The 19,485-nt window shown below is 40.4% G+C and overlaps 1 protein-coding gene across 8 annotated transcripts in view; it reads left to right on the forward strand.

Annotated features, from left to right (window-relative positions):
- Window positions 1-2,557: 2,557 nt before the first annotated feature.
- The window catches only part of LOC105940333 (von Willebrand factor A domain-containing protein 5A), an 84,696-nt gene continuing 67,768 nt past the window's right edge, over window positions 2,558-19,485 (forward strand). For 3 of the 8 annotated variants that reach the window (XM_036149807.1, XM_036149812.1, XM_036149810.1), the window contains exons 1-9: window positions 2,559-2,694; window positions 2,946-2,993; window positions 3,183-3,385; window positions 3,471-3,693; window positions 3,781-3,947; window positions 4,032-4,146; window positions 4,247-4,422; window positions 6,957-7,045; window positions 7,251-7,395. In XM_036149807.1, the coding sequence (XP_036005700.1) occupies window positions 2,948-2,993; window positions 3,183-3,385; window positions 3,471-3,693; window positions 3,781-3,947; window positions 4,032-4,146; window positions 4,247-4,422; window positions 6,957-7,045; window positions 7,251-7,395 (1,164 nt within the window). In that variant the 5' untranslated portion in view covers window positions 2,559-2,694; window positions 2,946-2,947. Of the gene's footprint in view, window positions 2,695-2,945; window positions 2,994-3,182; window positions 3,386-3,470; window positions 3,694-3,780; window positions 3,948-4,031; window positions 4,147-4,246; window positions 4,423-6,956; window positions 7,046-7,250; window positions 7,396-8,213; window positions 8,294-8,376; window positions 8,492-8,584; window positions 8,744-8,842; window positions 8,947-9,968; window positions 10,202-18,995; window positions 19,026-19,182; window positions 19,213-19,371; window positions 19,408-19,485 lie in introns of all 8 variants that reach the window. The other 5 variants (XM_036149801.1, XM_036149802.1, XM_036149811.1 and 2 more) reach the window with 4 other exon arrangements.

The raw sequence follows: 19,485 nt of genomic DNA on the forward strand, positions 1-19,485 counted from the left end.
GCATACGAAAGTCAAGAAATGCCAAAGGCTCAAACAGGAAATAGACAAGTTGAAGAAAGTCAAGGCCTTAGTTGTGCCAGAGGACAATTGAATTCAACTCACTTTATTAACATACCCTCAATTTACAACAGATGTACTCTCAAGGCACTTCAGAGTACAACTTTATAAATTAAAAGTTTATATACAGATATATATGGTCAATTTAGTCATCTTGACAGATTCAAAATCATTTACAAAATGTTGATATTGATTATACAACAAGGTAGTCCAGCTCAGTTTATTATGCTAAATATTGAAAAGCTATCTATCTAAGGAAACCTATCTATCTAAGAAATCTATCCATGGACACCCATCTAAGTGCATTGAATCACATACTTTATTGCTATCACTTCTTCTGAATGAACATATAGCAAAAGTGGACAGCTGATTGCATCAGGTCGTCAAATGTACAGCAATCTCTCATACTGAGAATGCATGTAGCAGCAGTGAAAAGAAGAACTCCCATTTACCAGGAAGAAACCTCCAGCAGAACGTTCAGGTTGAGCATCCATCTGAGGCAACCAAGTCAGAGTTTAGGAAGGCAGAGAAGGAACATAGCAATAACATTCTCTATGTCAAAAAATGGAGAGTGGCTGCATTTAGGAGAAAAACACAGTTAAAGAATAAAAGCGCTAAGCCACTATTAAAATATATAGCATAAAAAAAAGGAAAACCTGGTCACAGAAATAGCCCAATCAATTGCTTTGTCTTGGAAAACACAGTAAAACAGGGTCACATGTATTATCTGTAGAAAGAGAACATGAAAGTGATGCCAGCACTAGTCAATCTGATAGCTGCCTCTCCGAGATCATCTTATTGCCTAATAGCAGAGGTTGGTAAATGCTGTTCACTTAACCAGGTGATTTTAGTCCCCGTCTATGGCATGGAGCTGGAAATGCAAATGATTGGAACTAATCCCTCTAAAAGGTGTTTAACCCACCTCTCTTAAACAGAACACCAGGCCAGGTGTAACTTCTGTAAAGAGAATAAAATACAGAGAACACAAGGTTAATGGCAGTGGAAACTACAGAAAATGCATAAGCGTAGAGTAGAATAGAAGTAGCAGAGTGATGAAAGTGGTCAGTGCGTTCTCTCAGACCCTAAACAAGACTGGACAAACTGGGCTTTTTTTTTTGTTATGCTTGTCTTATAACCTGTGCGTACAGCACACTTGTCAACTAAGAAAAGCAACTTCAGGAAGAGGAGGAGAGTGGGACTGTCTATAAACACCAATAATCAGTCGTGTACAAATCACAGAGACATACTTTCAGCTGATGTTGAGTTCATCAACTTCACACATACATATCACCGAGTAAAAACACAGTGCTGGATCTGGAAATACTCCTAACTTTTTATTAGATGTTATCTTAAGCTAAGATCATTTACAGTTTATCTTCAATAAAAAGCTCCAGCACGCAATTCAAATTCATAGATACTTTATTGATCCCAAAGGGAAATAAAACGTTTTAACTCATAAATTATACGGGTTTCTTCAAATAGTCACAAGCAACTTAGCCTACACTGCCACCTGCTGGCGATTTAATGCAGACCAGCTGTTGGAGTCGATCATCTTTTCAGGTTTTTCCAAGTAAAAGAAAATTAAACTACCCTTTTGAAATAAAACGCGGACAGCTCGAAGCTTAAAGCTTTATTTAAAAGATAAACTCAAAAACAATAGATCTATCTAACGAATAGCAAAATTACATGAACTAAATGTTGTTTTATAGTGACCTGGTACTAGTAGAAATAAATATGTGCATTCCTCTTATTTTGAATATCTGTTGATATTTTCCCTTTAGGGCTTCCATGAAACGCGACATCACGTGAAAGCTGGGAAGCCATTCGGAGCCCCCCCCCCCCCACACACACACACACACACAAAACAGAGCGCCTCCACAAAAGCAGCGCTTACACCAGCTGTGCTGCTCACTGAGCTATATTATACACTGGAGTGCTGATTTTGCCGAAAAACTGAAGTCACTGGCCGCCATCTTGCTCCTCCCTACTCTATCCCATAGGATTTGCTTGCAATAACAAACAGTTTTCTGGCTGAGTGAAAACGTTTCACAGGTAATTCTACAGTCAGTGGATGTACTAACACTATAAACTACTAGGAAATTAGGTGCTGACATATTTTACATGTTATTCATATTAAATATATATATATGTATATATAAGTATGTGTATACGTATATATGTGTATATATGTATACACATATGTAAATATATGTTTTTGTATATTGTTATTTATATATTTATAAATGTTAAACATATAAATTTAAATGAATAAAATGCAAAATATTTCAGCACATGACTTTCTCATTACTTAATATTTTTAGAACATAACATAAAAGTATATGGCATTTGACATTTTAAACGTCTTAAGCCCCCCCTGAACATGAGAAAATCCTCGTTATTCGATTCTGTAGCGCACATATTCACTAGTTACTGGAGGAAAATAGGGAGTACCAATATGGCGGCTGGTGGCTTCAAAGCGACTCGTTCAAACAGACGGTGATTAGCACTCCAGTGTATAATAGAGCTCAGCTGTGCTGCTGCAGTCCTAACCTACAGACGCAGACAGCAAAGAGCTACTTTAAACCAGAAAACTTATCCTTTGTTTGTTTTTGTTTTATTCAGGAACTGTTGTCACTGGTGAGTTTTCCTGTCGTCTACGTTTATTTACGCTGTTCTGATGCGTTTGTTTAACGCGGAAATTGATCCAAATAGCTGAAGACTGTCATTGCATTTAGATCTGAGGAGTTAGACAAATCATAGAATGTCTATGGAAAGGGTTTTCTTATAATTCACTTTACAACAATGGATGCGTAAGCGTTAACATTTGGGAGAAACGCCCTTCTACTATTTAGCCTGTGGATTATCCACGCCTCTCCCTTGTTTCACAGGTATGATGGTGAACTGCTGCGGTCTGCTCACTGACAGGAAGGAACCAGGTACTCGGCTGTTAGAGCATATTTGATTGGTTTCCTCTCAGCATTGTTGTAGCTGTCACTTTGGTGAACTCTGGTACCATTTGGTGTGCCGTAACCATATTTCAGCACAGAAGGAGCTTTAAACAGTTTAAGAAGATATTTGTAAACTTTTTGTGTGGGTTACTTGTCTGATTAATTTTGTGGCTTCAGTTCCTCTGAAGAGCATTGAAGTTCAGCTGGAGGTGAAGGACCATGTGGCTACAGTGGTCTCCACTCTGAACTACGAGAACAAGGAGGACAAACCACTAGAGGCTGTTTTTGTCTTCCCTCTGCCTGGAGATGCTGCTGTGTGTCATTTCAGTGCTCAGATTGGACAGACACACATTGTAGCTGAGGTGAAGGAGAAACAGCAGGTGAGCTGGACACAGAGACGTCCTCTCTGTGAAGGAGGTGAAACAGTAAAGTGGACATTGCTGACATGTTTCATGTGGACTGCAGGCTCTGGAGGAGTATGACGATGCTCTGAGCTCCGGTCAGCAGGCCTTCCTGTTGGAGGAGAGTGACCAGAGTCCAGATATCTTCTCTCTGAGTGTGGGCAGCCTGCCTCCAGGAGAGAGCGCCTCCATCAGGCTGGAGTACGTCACTGAGCTGGCTGTACAGGCTGATGACGGGCTGAGGTTCTGTCTGCCTGCTGTGCTCAACCCTCGGTACCAGCCTCGGGGTGAGAAAACCAGCAGGTAGATAGAGTCATATCCATTTTAACCAAGAAAGCCAGATGACTCCCAGTTGTCTCTCATGATGTTTCCAGGTAGTGAAGGTCCCAGTGTCCAGGTGACCTCAGTTCCAGCCTCTCTGGTGCCCTACAGTCTGTCCTTCTCTGCCCGAGTGTCCTCTCCTCGTCCAATCTCTAAAGTAGAGTCCAACTGTTCCCTGGAGCCTCTTCAGTACCTCAACGCTGATCAAACTCAGGCCACGGTGGGTAGAGCGCTGATGGTACTATTGGGTGTGTGGTATTAACAAGAGTAATAACATTCTGTTATTTTTGTTTTTGATTTGTAGGTTAAGTTGGCTGCAGGACACAAGTTTGACAGAGACGTTGAACTGCTGATTTATTACAAAGATGCCCACCAGCCCACTGCTGTGGTGGAGGCAGGACAGGCCTCTGCCAAACCTGGTGAGAACAGATTAGTTAAGATATTAATCATCTGTAGATGTCAGAATATATCAATAAAATACACGTTTGTTTTCTATTTTCCATCTTCAACATGTTCCAGGTTCTCTGATGGGTGATCCAGTGGTGATGGTGAGCCTGTACCCCGAGTTCCCCCAAGATGTGATGTCCTCACTCGCCTCCTGTGGAGAGTTTGTGTTCTTGATGGATCGATCAGGGAGTATGGACTGTCCCATGAATAACAGCACAACGCAAGAAACTCGCATTAGCAGTGCAAGGGTATTTATCCAAGTGTTAAATATGTGGTTAAAATTGTTTAAAAAGGGTTTCTGTTGAGAGTTTTGGACCATTGATTATCTTACCTGAAGTAGATAACTGCTTTAAGGTATTTACTCTGATGAAAGTTAGATTAGTTTTCTAGCTAACAGCTTTTCAGGACAGGTATGGACTTAGGCATGTTAAAGCAACTCCAGTTTATCAATGGCGTAATTTAACCATAGACCAAGCCTATGTGAGGGTTTGCTGCTGAAAGCTCAATCATTGTCTCGACTGACCCAGTTACACAAAATCCAAGTTCCAGCCGAGCTTAGGAAATTAACTTTTTCATTGTGACAAGATAAACATTGCTCTTTAGCAATGTTCCCACTAAGCTACACGCATGCGCAATCGCGCACTGCAACTGGATTCCGCGTGCACAGCAAATCCATGCTGCACAGTAAATAAAATCCAAGCTGAACTGTAAACAAAATAATAAACCAAGTTATTTTTGTACCATTTTGCAATTCTAGTGAGATTGTGTTTCACGGTCACGCTCTGTGATTGCCAGATGCTGATTGGAGCGCACCACTGATAGATGAGTGGGCCGTTTCAGAAAAATGGCCGATCTAACCTGAGTAAAAAGCTGCTACTCTGAGCAGTTCTTCCTCACTCTATCGTTCTCTGCGTTTTCGGTTTCAAAACATGTGATATCAGTCAGGTAACTAAACACTGCGTCTGATCAACCCTGAGTTGAACATGAGCACAGAAAAAGCTCTCATCAATGGGATGCAGATAATGTGATTCACTGTGTCAGGAAATGAGTGTGCATTTCCCATGAGTTGAATAATAAATCTATAATGTAGGGAATATGGAGAATAGTAAACCATAAGAAATTATGCTGTTGCTGCAAAAAGGTGAGTTTGTGGCAGAGAAATACTGAAAAAGTCAATACATGAGTGACCTGAATGTTATTTGACAGAGAACTAAAGCTGTTTTCTCACATTTCACTAATTCAACATAAAAGGGTGGGGGAGTGCATTGATTACCAATGGCATTGAAAGGACATGAAAGATAATCATGAAGTATTTAAATAGTTTAATCAGGTAAGGCCAAGTTATAAATTATTTTATGTATAACCGTACTCATCTAAAGCATGAATTGGCTATATTAAACATATGCAAGTTATGATGGGATGGTGTGCGTTATTGAAATAACTGAAATAACTGATATGTTTATCTATTTGCCAGTGTTGTTCATTAATCCTTCTAAAATTAGTTGACACTGATTTTCTTGTAGAAAATGTATATTAATCAAGCAGGGTTGTTTCATTGAGTAATTTGTTGCCATAATTTGACTCAGGGCTCAAGGCTTCTGAGCTTTCTGAAATGGACAAGCCAGGGTATGCAGGGATTTATCCCAGAAATCACTCTGAATATCCACTAGCCCAGCTTTCTGAAACGGGGCCCTGCTGCATGTCAGCTGCTCGTGTGGCTGTGTGGGATCTGCTTATCTGAGGCTTTAAGTACCATTTCTCAACCAATTCATACTTTGGTGCTTCATAAATTTGGTTGGTTTTTAGAGTGCTACACCTGCTGTTTGTTTCTGGAGCACTGTTTCTCTGCTGGCATTAGCGGAGATGTCTCAGTTCTTCCTTAGCAGGACCCCTACTCTGAAATAAAACATAATATGCAGCTCTTAAAAAAACAAGATTTTTGTCTTGTCAGACAAAAATCTTTGTCTGCTACATGGCTTACTGTCTTTGTCAGTAAGCCATGTAGCTTGTTATAATCTCAGGATTTGGACAGGTGTAATGTAGCAGATGTCATTGTACATGTCACTGACATCATGTCATTGTACATGTCACTGACATGTACACTGACATCATGTCAGTGTACATGTCACTGACATGTACACTGACATCATGTCAGTGTACGTGAGCGATATTGCTCACAGAGGTCAAGTGAACGCTCAGGGAGTTTGTGTGTTTGCTCAGACACATGAAAAATTAGTGAGAACATTGGTCTTCAGTCTTGTTTGTTACAGTTGAAAATGTGTAATTATTTATAATTATGATTGAAACAGTAGATTTAGAAAAGTTCAGGTGAATAGGTATTTTCTTTAACCACTTCTGACTCATGAAGGTCAAGACACACCTGCTTTGCTTGAATATAATGTTTTCTTGTCTTTGAAGAGCGGTTCAATAAAATGGTTTATGATTTTAGTTTACGCCTTTTAACACGCGTTTATCAGGGATGGCAACACTAGTAAGGCGTATTGTGACCATAGACTTTCAGATAAATAACCATTTAATGCAAACCTGACAACAGTTTCAAGCATTAAAATGACATAATGGCTGATATTTTTAAAATGGGAGTTGTTTCCATGTGGCTAAAGTCTAATTTAGGAAATTTGTCTGCTCTGGGTAAGATATTTACTGCTCAAAAAATAACAGATTCCTATTATAAAGAAAAAAATCTAAATCATTCATTTATGTAAATTGTGAAAGCATTCTTCTCTGTCTGAGTGAGTTCTTCACTTCCTGTGTCTTTATTTAGGACACTCTGCTGCTGCTGTTGAAGAGCCTACCAATGGGCTGCTACTTCAACATTTACAGCTTTGGATCACAGTTTGAACACATCTTTCCGTGAGTGAAGTCTAACCCATAACCCTCAACATCCCTTGAATAAAAGTGTTTTCCTTTTATAACAATGTCTACACCAGATTTAAAGTAAAACACATAATTTAGAAATCATTTTAAGATATTATATTTAAGATATTTTCTACATGTTTTGTGGCTTTTAATATTCTCTTCATTTTAGTTGAGATATTCCCTAATTTTCTTCTGTCAGTACGAGTGTAGAGTACAGTGAGAAGACCATGGAGGAGGCTCTGAAGAAGGTTGAAAATATGGAGGCTAATCTTGGAGGAACAGAGATTCTTCTGCCTCTCAAACACATTTACAGCCAGCCCTGCATTCCTAAACAGCCTCGACAGGTAAGTTCTACACACACCAGCCATTAGTCAGTTTTGACACACGAAGCTAATGTAAACATTCTGGGTTTTCAGCACAATACAGTAAACTTCTTATTGCTCAACCATTGCAAGAAATCCTAGACCAACCTGTTTTCTTCAAAGCTCATTTTTATAGCTGTGGTTTATGCTGGTGAAGATTTTCAGTCATCCAGGTCATGGTCATTCCAAAAAAAAGTAAAAAACAGTTGTTTTCCGTAGTTGAAGACTTTTCACTTCCTCTCCAGGAAGCCTTCTCAATTCAAAAAGTCTGGAGTAATGTGGAGTAACAAGCTTTATACCCTTGCCCAACAAAGGCCTTGCAATGGCTTAGATAACATGCAAATTCAACAGAAACAGGTCCACCCCTTAGTTATGGGCGGTCGTTAAAGCCATTAAGCCAGCAGATTGGACCGAAACTGGTCCACTCCTCTGTAACGAGGAGTTGTTAGGGTTGTTATTGGCTTGGCTTAAAGGAGCAATGTTTTAATCACCCGAATGAGGGTGAGAGTCACCTTGGAGTCATCATTACCTTAACTTCAATTCAATTCAAACTCTCACCCTCCACATTACTCCAGACTTTTTGAATTGAGAAAGCTTCCGGGAGAGGGAGCGAAACGTCTTCAACTACGGAAAACAAGTCCAGTTGCTTTGTTTTTTACTTTTTTTTGGAATAGCTGTGGTTGCTCTTGACCCATGTTACCACCTCCAGTGTTACTAAAACCTCTGAGATATTTTCCTGAAGACTTTGAGCTCCTGTTTGAATCTGACATTGTGTAACTTTGTGGTTTCTCCTCCCTCAGCTGTTTATCTTCACTGATGGACAAGTGGGAAACACCAAAGAAGTTACTGATCTTGTTAAGATGAATGTGGCCACCCACAGGTGAAACCTTTAGCGCTCAGGTTCCCAGTCTGGGTCATGTTCTGATGTTATTGTGAGCTTGAAATCAAACTCTTGTATCGTAGGTGTTTCTCTTTTGGGATTGGCGAAGGAGCCAGCTCTGCTCTCATCAACGGGATGGCCAAAGAGGGAGGAGGACACGCTCAGTTCATCACTGGGACTGACAGGATGCAACCAAAAGTAAGAACAATATGTCTGCCTGAAAATTCACCACCACGTTACAACGTGATTAGAATAAAAATAATAATTTCACAACTATTGTTTAAACCACAGGTGATGCAGTCTCTGAGGTTTGCTCTGCAGCCAGCTGTGGAGGACATTTCTGTCTCTTGGGATTTACCAAAGGGAGTGTCCTCCACCATTCTGTCTCCACCCATTACTGCTATGTTTCAGGGTCAGAGGTCACTGATTTATGCTCAACTCACTGGACAGGTAGAGTCACCACCATCTCAGTTTCTGTATATTAGGAATCTCAAAATTTTTTTTTTTTTATTTGTCTGGTTTTTTAATTTATTTTTATTTATTTATCAGACTTCAGAGGCAACAGATGGCAGTGTGACGGTGAAGTACAGCCTAGCAGGTCATCCCTCTCAGAACCAGCTGCACTTTAATCTCAAACCTGCAGAGGACACTGGGTAAAACAGCTTACATCCTGGTTTGATAGTAGTGACTATATTCTGTTCCTGTATGTCATACTCTGGTTGTTTAAATGAGATTGTGTTCCCACAAGTATTGGTTCACAGACTTTGAAGCTAAATCCTTTGTTTTTTTTTGAAACATGAAATGTCTATCCGTTGTCAATAGTCATGGTAGGGCACACCCAGGACAAGTTGTTATTCCATCACAGGGCAACACACACTCACACCTAACGGCAAAATAGAGACGTTTATTATTATTAGACTATGGGATGAAGCCAGAGTACTGGGATAAACCCACATATGTACTGGGAGAAGATGCAAACTCCATGCATAACCCCAAGCCAGGATTAAAACCCAGGAACTTCTTATTGCAAGTACTGCCCAAGAAAGGAAGGTGGTATTGCTTGTTTTTGTTATATCTTGCATTCCAGCTCAGATCTTTTGTTTATTTTATCTGGACTTGAAGTACTCGTACTTGTTCTGGGGGAAAAAATGGTATCATGATACGACTAATTGTTATATTGTATAAATAATTGTATAAATAAAGGTTAAATAAAAAAAATAAAAATAAAGGAAAAATTGCTAGCATCTGGGCTGCAATCTACATTTACACAGTCAACAAACTGTTTTCCTCAGTCCCATCTCAACGGGCCTGAGCATGACAACATTAAATAGCTGAGGAGACAGTGACAGGTTGTTTCTACTCCCTTTTTTGGTGACAACTTGTCACAGCACTAACAACGATAAAATGGCTTTAACAAACACAAACTTGGGAATGATATTATCCTTCATCTGCTGCTGCGAAAGTTGCTCATTAAACTATTGAAAAACTTAGATAAATTAGTCTGATTTTGCTTCTGAATGATTTAAAAAGTAGTTCTTCCACCACTGGAGACATAAGATAAAATAGAGGAGAATGATTTTGAGGAAAAGGTTAAAAAACTGAGGATAGAGAGAGAGTTTGTGTTCATAAAAATATTTAAGCTCCACCTTCAGCTCTCTCTCCCTTCTGTGTTCAGATTAACAGTCCACAGGTTGGCTGCTCGCACTGTGATTCGCTCCCTGGAGTCAGAGCAGAGGACACACAGTGGACAGCAGGATGAAGAAGTGAAGAAGAAGAAGGTGGTGGAGCTCAGTGTCCAATCAGGAGTGAGCAGTTCTTTCACTGCCTTCATTGCTGTCAACAAAGACGACGGCAAAGCAGTTCAAGGACCTCTGGTGCGGAGGAATATCCCAACACCTTTCTATGGAAGTGAGTGATTTGATTTTTTTTTTTTTTTTTTTTTTCAGTCAGTAGATTCACGTGTTCCACTTTAAACCCTGTTTCCCAACTCTGACCTCCTTTTATATTATATCATATTGTCGAGGGACCAAGCAGTAGTAGAGGACACAGCTGTTGGGCTTCAAAAAGGGGGTTTTATTTACCCAAAAACCACAAAAGTTAGGAATTAAACTGGCATGCCATTAAAAGAGGTCAACAGAAAAATACTGAATACAGACACAAACCAAACTGACCTAATGAAATAACACACAAGGGCCCTTAAATACTTGTTTAGCTAAACCATAGACACACACAATAGGGGAAAACAAAATGGCTTCCACTTAACTACTAACTCAAACAATGAAATAAACCTAAACACCCCCCAAGACTCCCTCACTTGGCAAGAGGCACTTGGTTCAGTCCAATGAGGCCATCAGCTGCACTTCAGTGATCAGACCCTTAGCCACGCCTTTTTCATCTGTAAGGGAAAGCCAAACACCCATGTAACTCAAACAAAGAAAAAGAATATTAATACAACATAAACTGAATTGACCTTGCAGTGTTAATATGTGTGTACTCCATATAAACATTGTAAGGTGATAAAGGATTAAACTAAGAAATATAATTAAGGAATATTTAAAGTAATAACTAAAGTGAATTAAAGAGAAACCACATTGTTGTAGGGTGTGCTCTTATCCTGTGTGGCTTGCCATCACACATATACACATTATAAATTGTATGACATCAGTTGGCAGAAATGTGACTAAATGTGTATGCAGGCTGTGTTCTGTGGAGTGCAGGAACTTTATTACAGCTGTGCCTCATTTTTTTATTCCCCTGGCAGATTTACATGAAAAATTATCTTCATTCAAGGAAAAGGACGTTTTTTTTAATGATTGGAAATAAAACAGGCATTTCTCATTATTGCTGTACAGCTGTAACCCAGTATAGAAGCACAGGGGCCATTATAGCAGGGCAGAACTGCTGGGTTAAACATGCTAATAGTGGACAGAGTCCAAAACTCATGTTTCACAGCTCAGGCATAATTGACTGAATTCGCTATAGATTAATAAAAACTTGAAACATCCCCACTGCTCTTCTACTGCCAAAGGACCACTGTCACCAACGTCTTCCTGCTGCAGCTCCGTTAGTCTGGAACTGTAAAGGAGCAGCAGACGTAGAGATTCGTATTTAATACTTGACAAACATTTCGTCGTCAGCTGTAGCGTCAACAGTCCACTTCCCACATTGAGCTTAAACCTGAAATAATCCATAATTCTTCTGCTCCATTTTTAGCTAAAAGATTAAAAGTTTCAAACTAGTGGATTGCTTTGTGAGATCCACTAGTGAGATCCACTTTGCTAACACAAAACAAACAAAAGTTATGATAAAAATTCCAAAATAACCTAAGATCCAGTCTGTGCACGCTCAGCTATGCTTTTATTTAAACATACATTTTGCAAATACTTATTTGTGTGTGTAGAAACAGGTGTGCAGGTTGACCGTTCAACATGCGACTTGTGACGAACTATTCTTTCAGTGTTAAGAACGCTAAACCTTTAGGACTTACGAGCTCTGTAGCGACTGGTTACCTTCTTTAGGAATTACTAGCTTTTGTGCAAGGCTTCACCTTTTAAAGAATGACTAGCTTTTTTTAACTTGGGGCTTCTCACCAGGGAAATTAGCACTTTTAGCTTTAAGAGCATCACCCCACTTTCCACAAATAGGGTGACACCTCAGATTAATTAGGAGTTAAATCTGGAGACAAATGTTCTACACAACACAAACTAAGCTTTTAAAATGTCTTGTTAGACGAATATGCAAAGGATCTTAGGTTAGGTATTTGAGCATCTAACCTTCCTGGACTGGAAGTTAATTTTGATCAGCTCTTAAGCTGATATCAAGACAATGTTTGAAAGGGATGAATTCGAGCACTAGCGATCTTTTAACAGCAAACCCTGCACACACACAGAATAAAGGAGTGACAACTTCTTTTCAAGTCCAAGAATTTAAAAACAGAAATAAAATGAACATCCAGAGAACATCACTATGTAATGCTGTTTATCTGAATTAGCACAATATTTCGATTAACAAATCCTCTCTACTAGGCTAGTGAAACTTAACTAAACTACTAAGCAACATGAAGATAAAAAGAAGCTAAGCTAAGAACTATTTACATGCAAAAACAAACAAAAGAAAAAAACAAATGTGGTTGGTCAATATCGGAATAATTCGGTGAATCCTTGTTCACTGTAGATCTGATAAAAGAAAAACATGGAGTGGAGTTAAAAACATTTGCCATGTATTTCAATCCATTCACAATGCAAAGCCCAAGTTAAACAAACATTATTTGATGAAATAATATTTTTTTTAAGTTAAAGAACCAAAGTTCACCTTAAAGAATGTGAATCGTGATTAAATTAGCCTAACTAATTCAGAACAACATTTGACATGTATTTCAACCCATTCACAATGCAAAAAACATGTTAACCAGAACATTATTTTGAGAAAATAACATTCTTGTTACTGATTTGCCCAGTAAAATCATTTAAACCCTTACAACCGCCGATCTTATTAATGCGATCTTACCTCGGGCGTTAGGGGTCGCTGCAGCGATCGTCGCTAACCTGGTTAAAGTCTATAGTTATCAAAATTATATTGAAAGCCGGCGTAAATATACAATAGTAAACTTGGTCAGGAATTGGTCTGGGAGATGAAATCTGAGGAAAAAAAATCAGCCAAAAGGATTTGATACACCACTTCCACTTTCATAGAATGGAGAGGTCTATAATTTTTACCACAGGTACTCAACTGTGAAAGAGAGAATTAAAAAAATCCAAAAAAACACACTGTCTGATATTTACATTTGAAGCAATGAAAGTAGGACTTAATTTTTAGCACAAAAAACGTTATGTTAAATTTCAAAGGTCAGACCTTTCCTGTAGTTCCTGACCACAGGAATTACAGGAAAGTAGTTCTATAAAGGACAAAAACTATAAAGGACAACTATAAAGGACCCAGCCAGGATTCAAGCATCCACTTCACCTAGGACAGCTGAACCAGATGCATCAGGGATTAGACATGAATCTCAGCATGTTATCCCCGTCCACATAGCTGACAAAACTCCCATCAATGTAGGTGACGACCAGACCTTTTCCCCTGAGCATGATGCACCCCCACTCAAGGTAGGTGCAGCAGTGTCATCTCCATTTAGTAACCGGACCCAGTACTTATCTCCTGAGCAGCTCTCAACCCCTGAAATACAAAAAGTAGTGGTTGAGCATGTCATTAAGAACAGCGTCCTTCCTTTGCACTATCATGGCAATACTCGACTCAGACCCTTCTCAGGAAGAATTCCCTGTCCCAGTTCAGAGTCTGATTATGACACATGGCACAACAATGTTGAGTTTTTCCTTGCAGACCCTGCTATGTCTGCCACACATGCAACCAGTAAAATGGTTGAGAGCCTCTTCCCACCTGCAGCCACCATTGTGAAACATCTTGGGCCAAATGCTTCTCCTCATGAATATCTTTCCCTTCTTGACTCTGCTTACGGCATAATTGATGATAGTGACGAGCTTTTTGCAAAATTCTTGAACACAAATCAAGACCATGGAGAAAAGCCTTCTGGCTATTTGCAGCGCTTGCAGACAATCTTGAGTAAGGTTATCAAAAAAGGTGGGTTAGCTGCTAGTGATTCGGACCGCCAGCTGCTTAAGCAGTTCTGTAGAGGCTGTTGGAACAACAGTCTACTTACCAGCCTTCAGCTTGAACAGAAGAAGAATAATCCTCCCCCCTTTTCAGAGTTACTGCTTTCAGTATGTTCTGAGGAGGACAGACAGGCTGCTAAGTCCAGTAGGATGAAGCAACATTTTGGAGCAAACAGAACAAAACTCCAGTCCAACTCACTCTCAGTGGAAGGCTACACCACTGATGATGATGATGATGATGAAATAACAGCTTCCCCCTCTGACCCATGAAAACTGGGTAAACAAATGGCAAAACTACAAGCCCAAATAGCTTCTCTGAAAGCGCCCCTAAGCTCAACCCAAGTGACTGCTAAGCCAGGTAAGAAACAAAAGGCTAAGCCCAAAGTCCCTTCTGAAGGAAATCCTTCATTTTCTCCAGAACCGAAGCTGGTCAACAAGAAGCCTCACCCATGGTACTGCTTCAGGTGTGGTGAGGACGGCCACATTGCGCCTTCCTGCAACAAAGAACCAAATCCTGAACTAGTTGAAAAGAAACGCAGAGAGCTAAAGCAAAACCAAGAATCCTGGGAACAGCGTTTAAACTAAAAGCAGTTCCTGCTGCGGGATGACCAGGAGCTGGAACCGAGAATGACAGTCCCAACCCAGAACCTAGGACAAAAACATTCATTCGATCACACAAAGTAGACCCCCAAATTAAGCTCCCTCGAAGTCTTGTAAGCCAGAAATGTATTGCTGATGTTGATGTGTCAGGAGTTAACACTAGGTGTCTGATTGACTCAGGGTCCCAGGTTACCACAGTAACTGTGTGTTTTTCAAAAACTCACTTGTCAGAGCACCCCATCCAGCCTTTCCAGGCCCTGGATGTTGAAGGTGCTAACGGTCAAAAGGTACCTTATTTAGGCTATGTACCTATCACACTCAAGTTCTCCAGAGAATTTGTTGGAACTGAGCCTGAAATTACAACCCTAGCCCTGGTAGTACCAGACCGCTATAGTAATTGTGACTTGCCTGTACTCATTGGCACAAACGCTCTAGACATTTTGTATGAATAACATTGCATTGATAATGACTTGAATGACTTGTCCTCTGTATATGGTTACAGGCAGATTATTTGTGTACTCAAGCTCAGAAACAAAGTTAACTCTACAGGAAGAATAGGGTTAGCAACTCTAAAAGATAAAGTGCAGCAAACCTTACCTGCTAAAACAAGAGTTTGTGTAGAAGGGTACGTGAAGGCCAACATCCCTGGTGCTATAGTTTAGCAACCTCAGTTTTCTGCCTCACCTGGTGGAGTGTTTGTAGAATGCTGCCTTATCACCCTTACCTGACTCCGCCAGATAGATTTGCTCCGCATATCCATCTGGAAACCTTCCGTTGAAGTAACTTTGGGAAGGGGCGAAAATACTGGTTAGCTGATTGGCCTATGTTGGTGATAGACGGGCCAAATAAACCAATCAGATTCGTCGTCGCTCGTAACAGAGCGACGACGAAAACACAACCACAAGCCAAGCTACTCTTGCTGCTGCAGGTAAAGGCTCGTTAGCTCAGCAGAGAAATACTCTGTAATTCCGATAAAACTTGCTCGATAGCCGCGCTAACGCTAGTTTCATCGGCTGAAGCCGCCATGTTCTTTAGACTGAACTGACGCGCTTCCCGTTGCGTCACACCGCAACCTGCCTCAAAGCCAACGCTGATTGGACGTTCGTTTGGTGAACGGCTCCAAATTTTCTTTAACGGAGAGTATCCAGACTGATCTGCGAGTGAAACCTTGAAACCTCGCGAGATCAGGATGGTCTCACGAGGCTATTATCACCCTGCCTGGAAACAGTCCTCACAGGTTACCCGTGTGGGTGAGAAATGAGAATGAGCATGATGTCACACTCCCTTCAAACTGTGTCATTGCCGAACTTCATACTCCCAAAGAGATCTACGACAACTTACCTGATTCAGACAAACCCACTGACCCTGTGAAATGTTGTGCTGGCATTTCCAAACCAGCCAAAAGACCAGACCAGTTAGACTTTACTATTGACTTTGGTGTCTCGCCCCTTTCAAGAGTGGAAAGATAGAGTAACATGCAGTTTGAGTATTGTGATGTTTTTGCATGTGATGAGAATGATTTTGGGCATGCAACCAAAGTAAAGCACCATATAAACCTGAAAGACGACACCCCATTTAAACAAAGGCCCCAACCAATCCACCCAAACGACTACGAGGCTGTCAGAAAATATTTGCGAACACTGCTAGATGCAGGGGTGATTCGTGAGTCAGAGTCCCCTTACGCTTCCCCAATAGTGGTAATCCGTAAGAAAAATGGAGAGGTTGGTCTTTGCATCGATTACCGCAAACTCAATTCACTGACAATCAAAGATGCATACGCATTGTCCAATCTTGAGGAAGTCTTTTCAGTTCTTGCTGGATCCAAATGGTTCTCAGTAATGGATTTAAAATCAGGATATTATCAGATTGAGATGGAAGAAAGTGATAAGCATAAGACCGCTGTGTCCCTTGGGGTTCTATTAATTCAATCGCATGCTCCAGGGCTTCACAAATGCCCTCAGTACTTTCCAACGACTGATGGAACGAGTCATGATCAGAAGGAAGTACTGGTCTTTTAGGATGACATCATCGTGTTTTCTGACACGTTAGAAGAGCATGAAAACATGTCCTCCAGCAGCTGAGAGAAAATGGCTTGAAACTCTCCCCCAAAAAATGCCAATTCTTCCAGAGCTCTGTACGGTATTTAAGCCACATTGTTTCAAGCAGAGGAGTAGAGACTGACCTGGATAAGGTCAGTGCTCTCCGCACCTGGCCTAGGCCCCACACACTTGGTGAACTCAAGTCCTTCTTAGGCTTTGCAGGGTATTATCGCCGCTTTGTCAGAGATTATTCTAAAATAGTCAAACCCTTGAATGATCTTACCAGAGGCTACCCACCTTACTGAAAGAGCCAAAATACATCTAGCCCTGGGGCATACTTTAATCCCAAAGAGCCCTTTAATGAACGATGGACGCCTGATTGCCAAAAAGCATTCAACCTGGTCATTGAAAAACTCACATCCGCACCTGTCCTTGGTTTTGCTGACTCAAAATTACAATATGTGCTCCATACTGATGCCAGCACTTCTGTTCTTGGTAAAGGGCATCCCCTAGAACAGGACGGCGAAATGCAAGTCATTGCTTATGCGAGCAAAAGCCTTTAATCCAGTGAAAAACGGTATCCCGCTCATAAGATAGAATTCCTAGCTCTTAAGTGGACGATCGTTGAAAAGTTTCATGATTACCTTTATGGTCATACATTCACGGTCATAACGGATAACAATCCTTTGACCTATGTATTGAAGTCAGCTAAACTAGATGCTGCCAGTTATCGCTCGCTAGCAGCCCTTTCGACCTTTGACTTCGACATAAAGTACCTTGCTGGGAAGAGCAACCAGGATGCCGATGGTCTTTCTAGACGGCCGCATGACAAAATGGCTGATGAGCAGGCATCCCTTGAAGAGAAGGAGCGAATCAAAATTGTTCGCTTCTCACCATCTCTCTTCGTCTCCAGACCAACAAAGCTTGCCTGTAGATGCACTCACTGTCTTATGTCAACACCATCTTTTAACTCAGGTAGACGACGACCTACCTCCCATCACCTTGGTTGAATCCCTCGCTATCCATCCTGATGCGTTCCCAGACACTTATGCAAATGATAACGTGTTAGGTTGTTCTACCTACAGTCCAGAAGAGCTCCAGCAACATCAAAGGGATGACCCAATCATTGGACAGGTTGTCCAAGTCTTGGAAGGAGGAGATAAGGCCAACCTTATTCCCGACTCCTTAGAGCTCCAGCTGATGCTCAAGGGAAGGAAAAGGTTGGAGATGAGAAATGGTCTTTTGTATAGAACACGTCACACAGGAGATGATGTTACTTACCAGTTTGTTGCTCCCAAGTCTCTTCACACTTCCATTCTCAAGTCCTTACATGAAGCTATGGGACATATGGGTTTGGATAGAACCCTGGACTTGGTTAGAACAAGGTTCTATTGGCCTAAAATGGCCGCAGATGTGGAAAAAAATATCAAGTCATGTGGCCGTTGTGTCCGAAGAAAGACGAAGCCAGAAAGGTCAGCACCCCTTGTGAACATCCACACAACTCGCCCCATGGAGTTGGTGTGCATTGACTATTTGTCCCTAGAGCCCGAAAGCCACAATACCAAAGACATCTTGGTCATTACAGACCATTTTACCAAATATGCGGTTGCCATACAAAAGACCAGAAGGCAACAACAGTCGCAAAAACTCTTTGGGAGCAGTTCTTGGTGCACTATGGTTTCCCTGAGCTGCTGCTGAGTGATCAGGGCCGCTCCTATTGACTGTGAGGTGTATATAGAACAGCCTGAAAGGTTTTGAGGTCAAGTTAGAGTTTGGTGAAAAACAGTTTTTTAAACTTAACAAGTCATTGTATGGTTTAAAACAATCAGGACACAATTGGAATAAGATGCTATCTGATTATTTGCCTGAAAACATAAAGCAAATAATAGAGTGATTTTAGTTGTTTGGGTTGATGATCTTATTATAGCAACAAGTAAGGATTCTAAAATGGACAGTGTTAAAGACATCCTGAAAGCAAAGTATGGGAAGAGATATATGGAGACTCTTAAAAATTTTTTGGGCATTGATTTGGAAGCTCAACTTGATGCAGTAGTGTGCGATTATGTTAATAAATGCTAATAAATTATTTAAATATCATACAAAGTGAATTATTTTTTGGTATAGATTTTTAGATTCTTTCTCATAGTTGAAATTTACCTATGATGAAAATTGCAGACCTCTTCATTATTTGTAAGTAGGAAAACTTACAACCTGTGATGGATCAAATAATTACAGGTCCCCTGTTTAATCTGAGGTTCTGCTTTGAGTTATATCCACAGGTGTGCCTCCATGTAACATTGTGTCGTAAAACAAGCTATGTGCTGTATTATTCCCACAGACGGTTTACATAATTTTAATCAGACTTGCACCTATTATTATTTTTAGCAGCACCTTTGCTCAATTGGTTTTTGTTTTTTCTCCTCTTTTCTGTTTTAGAGAAGTGTTGTTATGCTCGGAAAAAAAGGAGTAAGTAAAGCACAAAACTAAATGGTCATGAAATGATTGCTGCATTTTGTTGAGAATTCTCTGAAATTCTGCATCATTTTAATCAAGCTAGCTGCTATTGTGAATTTTAATAACACATTTTGTCTCTTTGTTTTCCTTCTCCTCTTTTGTGTTTTAGGTAAGGCTGTGGGTTGTTCTGCTCCAGTGAGTAAGTAAAGCACAAAACTAGGTGGTCAAGAAAGTATTGCAGCATTTTGTTGAGAATTCTCTGAAATTCTGCATCATTTTAATCAAGATAGCAGCTATTATGAATTTTAATAACACATTTTCTTTCTTTTTGCTTTTTTTTTCCTCCTTTCTGTTTTAGCGATGGTTGGGGCTTGTTTTGCTCTACAAAGCATTAGTAAGTAAAGCACAAAACTAGGTGGTCAAGAACTGATCGCTGCATTTTGTTGAGAATTCTCTGAAATTCTGCATCATT

The sequence above is a fragment of the Fundulus heteroclitus genome, chromosome 18, assembly GCF_011125445.2.
Source record: "Fundulus heteroclitus isolate FHET01 chromosome 18, MU-UCD_Fhet_4.1, whole genome shotgun sequence".
Taxonomy (NCBI): Eukaryota; Metazoa; Chordata; class Actinopteri; order Cyprinodontiformes; family Fundulidae; genus Fundulus; species Fundulus heteroclitus.